The sequence below is a fragment of the Silene latifolia genome, chromosome 2 (assembly GCF_048544455.1).
Source record: "Silene latifolia isolate original U9 population chromosome 2, ASM4854445v1, whole genome shotgun sequence".
NCBI classification, from domain to species: Eukaryota; Viridiplantae; Streptophyta; class Magnoliopsida; order Caryophyllales; family Caryophyllaceae; genus Silene; species Silene latifolia.
The window spans coordinates 164,705,050-164,711,029 of NC_133527.1; the positions used below are offsets into that span (position 1 = coordinate 164,705,050).

At 34.1% G+C, this 5,980-nt stretch overlaps 1 protein-coding gene across 1 annotated transcript; it reads right to left on the bottom strand.

Annotated features, from left to right (window-relative positions):
* Positions 1-2,221: 2,221 nt before the first annotated feature.
* LOC141641567 (protein FAR1-RELATED SEQUENCE 5-like) lies at positions 2,222-5,099 on the bottom strand. Its single transcript, XM_074450223.1, has 3 exons — positions 5,075-5,099; positions 3,170-3,663; positions 2,222-3,028 (listed from the first exon to the last, which is right to left on the bottom strand). Exons 1-3 carry the CDS (start codon positions 5,097-5,099, stop codon positions 2,222-2,224), a joined length of 1,326 nt encoding a protein of 441 aa, XP_074306324.1.
* Between the last annotated feature and the right edge of the window lie 881 nt (positions 5,100-5,980).

Below are 5,980 nucleotides of genomic sequence, written 5' to 3' on the forward strand. Positions count from 1 at the left end.
GTAAATGTGAAGTTCTTTGGAAGTGTAAATGTCTTTGACATGGGAAGTGTAAATGTTAACACCAGTTATTTGAAAATAAGTGTAACTGTTACTTGAAATAACATAAGTAATCCAAAATAAGTTCAAGTAACACAATGTTTGGCTATCTAATAAAACAGAGAGATTTTGGTGTTATGCCAGTGTAACTCTAACGTTGGTGTTACTAAAAGTTACACCAACTGCATTTCAAAGTTACGCTGCCATGAGACCAATTCCTTATCGCCCGCTCCAGTTATAGCACATCAAAGTTTTAAGTTACACACTCAAAATATATAAAGCAACACTTGTCACTGTTCTGACGTCTATTCTTCTCCTGACTCCAGCTCTTCCTCCTCCTCTCCTTCATCCTCTTCTGGTTCAGACGACCCTTCGCACAATGGCGTGTGTGCTGAGAAGGGGTTAGGGCAGTTTCTCTTGTCGTGATTTGCCATTCTCTTGCAATTCTTACACTTACGTTTGGGTTTCCTAGCCAACACCATTGCTTTTGTTTTGTCTGACAGCAATCTTTTTCCGGTCCCCTTGTTTTTCGAATTCTTTGGTGGCAATATCGTGACTACCTCACATGCCGTACAATTCAGAAATTTCTCCATTTGTTGATTTTTATTCAACACTTCCTCTAATGGTGAGAGGGACTGTCTAAATGATCTAATTAAAGTGGAAAAGCTGTCAACATCAGCTATTCCTTTGTCTCGAAGGAGCCCTACTGACTTCATGAACTTGACCACATTATTGACATTGCAATTTGTTTTTCATCGATGACTTGCATGTTTTCTGTTCCTTCACCATTAGATGTGAAAATCCTTAATCGGAGATACTCTTTCATCCATCTATTCAGAACATAATCTTCTGGTATAGTCTTTATCCCACTTCTTTGAAAAAATCCATATTATATGGCGGCATATGATTAGGTTCTTTCAAACATCGTACAACTATGACTTGCTTTACGTGTACTGTGTCATCGAGATAAAGCTATCATGTAAGCGTGAACGTTAAAAATAGTGTGACTTATGTAAAGTGTAAATGTATTGAATTGTAAAGTGTAAATGTGAAGTCATTAGAAGTGTAAATGTAATAATCTAAAGTGTAAATGTCATGAATTGTAAAGTGTAAATGCTAAGTAATTAGAAGTGTAAATGTAATCTAATAGGAAGTGTAAATGTTAAGGTATTAGAAGTGTAAATGTAATGAACTAAAGTGTAAATGTCATGAATTGTAAAGTGTAAATGCTAAGTAATTAGAAGTGTAAATGTAATCTAATAGGAAGTGTAAATGTTAAGGTATTAGAAGTGTAAATGTTAAGTTAATAGAAGTGTATATGCAAACTAATAGGAAGTGTAAATGTAAACTAATGGGAAGTGTAAATGTTAAGTTTTAGAAGTGTAAATGTTAAGTTATAGGAATTTAAAAGAGGTAAAAACAGAAAGAGGTAAATGTCATATGATGTAAAGTGTATTGAATTGTAAAGTGTAAATGTTAAGTCATTAGAAGTGTAAATGTAATGATCTAAAGTGTAAATGTCATGAATTGTAAAGTGTAAATGCTAAGTAATTAGAAGTGTAAATGTAATATAATAGGAAGTGTAAATGTTAAGGTATTAGAAGTGTAAATGTTAAGTTATAGGGGATTTACATGTGTAAGTGTCATATGATGGAAAGTGTAAATGTCATCAATTGTAAAGTGTAAATGTTAAGTTAATAGAAGTGTATATGCAAACTAATAGGAAGTGTAAATGTAAACTAATGGGAAGTGTAAATGTTAAGTTATTAGAAGTGTAAATGTTAAGTTATAGGAATTTAAAAGAGGTAAAAACAGAAAGTGTAAATGTCATAGGAAGTGTAAAATACCACATCATTGTACACAACTTCAAAATTCTTCTTCTGGTTGAATCTTTGACAATAGTTATCTCTATTTCGCCTCTCTCAGTGAAACCTCCTGTTCTACATGTATCAATTGAGAAGAAGGCTTCTTGTTTGAATTGGTTGAAAGCTGAATAGGTGTACACCTTTGCAGCATGAATCTCTAATGCCAGATGTGTTGACGCCGTTGCGGACGAGTGCTTATCCATGTTGTCAAGCTGCTTTTGTGTATGTCTTTGTTGGTCCATAGCGCTCTCAAAACGCATCCAAAACTCAACCAATGTTCCTGACTTGTGCTCAAACCTCTTGAAAAAGCTATTTTCGCTCTACGATCTTTGAGTTGTCCTCATAATCGACGCCATCCTCAAGTCTCTGCAATGCGCCATCACCCACTGTCCCCTTATAGCATATGTATCTGCAAACCAATCATTTACGCCAACACCATGATCTTGAACTATTTGCTCCCAGAGACCATCAAATTCTGCTGCCTCAAGCTCATCGTCCCATATAATGTCATCAATTTTACAGATGAAGTCATTATAGTCGCTTCTCGATACGCCAAACTTATTTGGCATTTTGTTCATTATATGCCACATACAGAACCGATGGCGCGCTGTCTTGAAAACAAGAGGGACAGATTTGATAATACCTGGGTCCTGATCTGTAATTATGTACTCGGGTTCCTTACTCCCCATTGCTATTAAAAACCGGCTGAAAACCCAATTAAACGACTCATAATCTTCCCTTGCAATTAGAGCCCCACAGAACGTCACAGATCGTTTATGGTGGTCAACACCTGTGAATGGTGTGAATACCATAGAATACTTATTGGTGGAGTAAGTTGGGTCGAATGACACCGCATCACCAAAAATTTTGTAATTATCTCGGGCGGTACCGTCCGCCCATATGGCCTTACGTAGGCTGCCATCATCGTCAAGGTCATAGTCAAAGTAGAAACCTTTTCTTGTTTCAGTCATTTCCTTGAAATGGTCAACAAACAACTGACCATCCCGTTCGTGAATGAAACATTTAACATCCCTATGGAAGTTCTTAAAATCATTTAAGCTTGCTCCAATGTTTTCGTATCCATTCACTTGTTCTTTGCAGATTCTGTATGTTTTTGTTGCTCCTATCTTGTTTGCCAATTAATCATTCAGATACGTCATATAAATATAACATGAATGGAATTATTTATTTAGTATAGAGAGGCGATTATGTATTACAAACCCTTGAGTTGGACACGATTATCATCTTGTGATAATCTGTTATGTTACTGCGACAATTTCGGAACTGTCGTCACGAAGTGAGATAAGCTCGTGATTGTGACCCTCGTGGAACCGGTCAATTACTAAAAGACCATTCTTCATATATAGTCGTATCCTCGCTTTACACCCCACTCTAGTGACCCTGAATATCCTCTGTGAATTCTCCCCATCCACTCCACCATCCTGATCTTTTCTGGGCTTCTTGTGAGCGAAACCTTCTCGATTGCAGAAGACGAGCTTTGACTTGATCTCACCGCCACGCCATTTTTTTGTTGTGTACCTACGTACATCAAACCCACAAGCAATGGCGTATATCTTATAAAAAGTCACTGCATCATCAACACCCCCAAACTCCTGGCCGATGTACGGTGTAAACCTCTTCTCCACCTCCTTACACAGCTCTTTCCTGTCAGGTTGAACCCCATTCTGTTTCACCAAGTCTGTAAATGTGCACAGAGTGTAAGTGTAAATGTAAATGTCCTCAGATATGAAATGTAAATTTTCTGTTATAAAAGTGTAAATGTCATCAAAACTGTAAATGTCAGAACTATAGTAAAAATAAACATCCAAAAGTGTAAGTGTAAATGTCAGTAGAAACAAAGTGAAATGTCTTTTTCGAAAGTGTAAATGTCATCAAAAGTGTAAATGTCAAAACTATAGTAAAAGTAAACATCCAAAAGTGTAAGTGTAAATGTCAGTAGAAACAAAGTGTAAATGTTCTGTAATGTCATGTGTAAATGTCAGCAAAAGTGTAAATGTCAGCAGAAATGCAGTGTAAATGTGATTCTTTATAAGTGTAAAGTACACCAAAAGTGTAAATGTTTTCAGAATGCTAACACAAATTAAAACTATAATATTAACAGAAAGTGTAAATGTAAAACTATAGCAAAAAGAGTAAACATCGAAATGTGTAGCAGAAACGAAGTATAAATGTGATTGTCTGAAAGTGTAAATGTCAACAAAAGTGTAAAAGTACACCAAAAGTGTAAACGTGAGCAGCAATGCAGTGTAAATGTTATGCTTTAAAAGTGTAAATGTCAACAAAAGTGGAAATGTCAACAAAAATATAACAATAAAAATGCAAATGTTATGAATTGTAAATGTCAACAAAAGTGTAAAAGTACACCAAAAGTGTAAATGTCAACAAAAGTGTAAGAGTACACCAAAAGTGTAAACGTGAGCAGCAATGCAGTGTAAATGTTATGCTTTAAAAGTGTAAATGTCAACAAAAGTGGAAATGTCAACAAAAATATAACAATAAAAATGCAAATGTTATGAATTGTAAAGTGTAAATGCTAAGTAATTAGAAGTGTAAATGTTAAGTTATAGGGGATTCACGTGAAAATGTCGTATGATGTAAAGTGTACTGTATACAAAGACGGGAAAAGTGTAAACGTGAGCGATGAATGCGAGTGTAAATGTGAGGCTTTAAAAGTGTAAATGTCAATAAAAGTGTAAATGTTGTCAGAATGCTAACTCACATTAAAAATATAACAATTAAAATGCAAAGGTGACTATAACAATAAAAAAGTGTAAATTTAAAAGTACAGGGAAAGTGTAAACGTGAGCAGTAATGCAGTGTAAATGTGAGGCTTTAAAAGTGTAAATGTCAATAAAAGTGTAAATGTTGTCAGAATGATAATTCACATAAAAAATATAACAATAAAAAGTGTAAATGTAATACTACAACTAAAATGTTCATGTAAATGTTGTCAGAATGCGTTCATGCAAATTTAAACTCAAATTAATGAAAATTCGATGAACAAATCAAATCAGCAGGAAGATTTAATTCTAAGAATGAACAAATTCGATGACATGCAAATATGCAACACTGTAATGTTTACCTTCATCCTTCCTATTCAACTGAAAAATATGAAAATGTGACTGAAAACAATTAATAAAATGAAGAAATACCATTGATGCCATCTATTATTTGCATGTTTACGCTGATTTGGAGGATTTAGAGAGAACTTTATCTTCGTTTGGAGATGAAAGAACCCAGTTTTAGAGAGAAGAAAGAAAGAAAAAGGTTGAAATTAAGTGTGTTCAGGAAAGAAGAATGTGGGAAGTGGAAAAATAGTACAAAGGATATATGTTATTGTCCGCAGGAAATAATCATTGGTAAGAACAATTCGCAGGAATTGTTGTCCTCTCTCATAGCCATGCTTTTCCCTTTTTTTTTGGCCTACATTTTGTAAAAAATCTCCACCATAGATGTTGTCCATCTAAGGGTCCTTATAAGGACTTAAGGACTTAAGTGAGGTAAGGGACTCATTAGATCTTACCTCTATATATATATATATATATATATATATATATATATATATATATAGATTTGGGATCCAGTGAGAACCACCAACATAATGAGAACCTTGAGAACTCCACCTTACATATTTTTTTCTGAAAAATAACGACATATTTGGATTCGGCATAGAATTTTATGGCCAGATAACATATTTCTTGGTCCAAAAAGTATAAATTATTGACGGAAATCAAGACGAGAAACATTTTAATAATTTTCATGCACCTACTACTCATTTTATTGTATATAACAATTTTCATGCACCCAGAACTCGTTTTCGTGAACCTGGAGCCTGATATTTTCATGCACCTAGTAATCATTTTCATGCATGTAACAATTTTCATGCGCCTGATATTTATTTTCGTGCATCTATAGCCATTTTAGTATACATAATTGTATTTTTGTACATTAAGTTTATATTTTGTTAAAAAAAATCAATAAATATTGTTTAACTATACTAAAAATGTGCTTGAATAAACTAAACTACGGGTAAATGATCCATCAAAACTTTCAGAACA

Excerpts from the sequence above, each read along its gene's own strand:
- LOC141641567 (XM_074450223.1), bottom strand. The coding sequence starts at position 5,099 with ATGCAAATAATAGATGGCATCAATG. Across the intron at positions 3,664-5,074 it reads AATAATAGATGGCATCAATG|AAAATTTACATTTCATATCT; the intron begins GTATTTCTTCAT and ends CTTTTATAACAG. Across the intron at positions 3,029-3,169 it reads ACAGTTCCGAAATTGTCGCA|ATAGGAGCAACAAAAACATA; the intron begins GTAACATAACAG and ends TTGGCAAACAAG.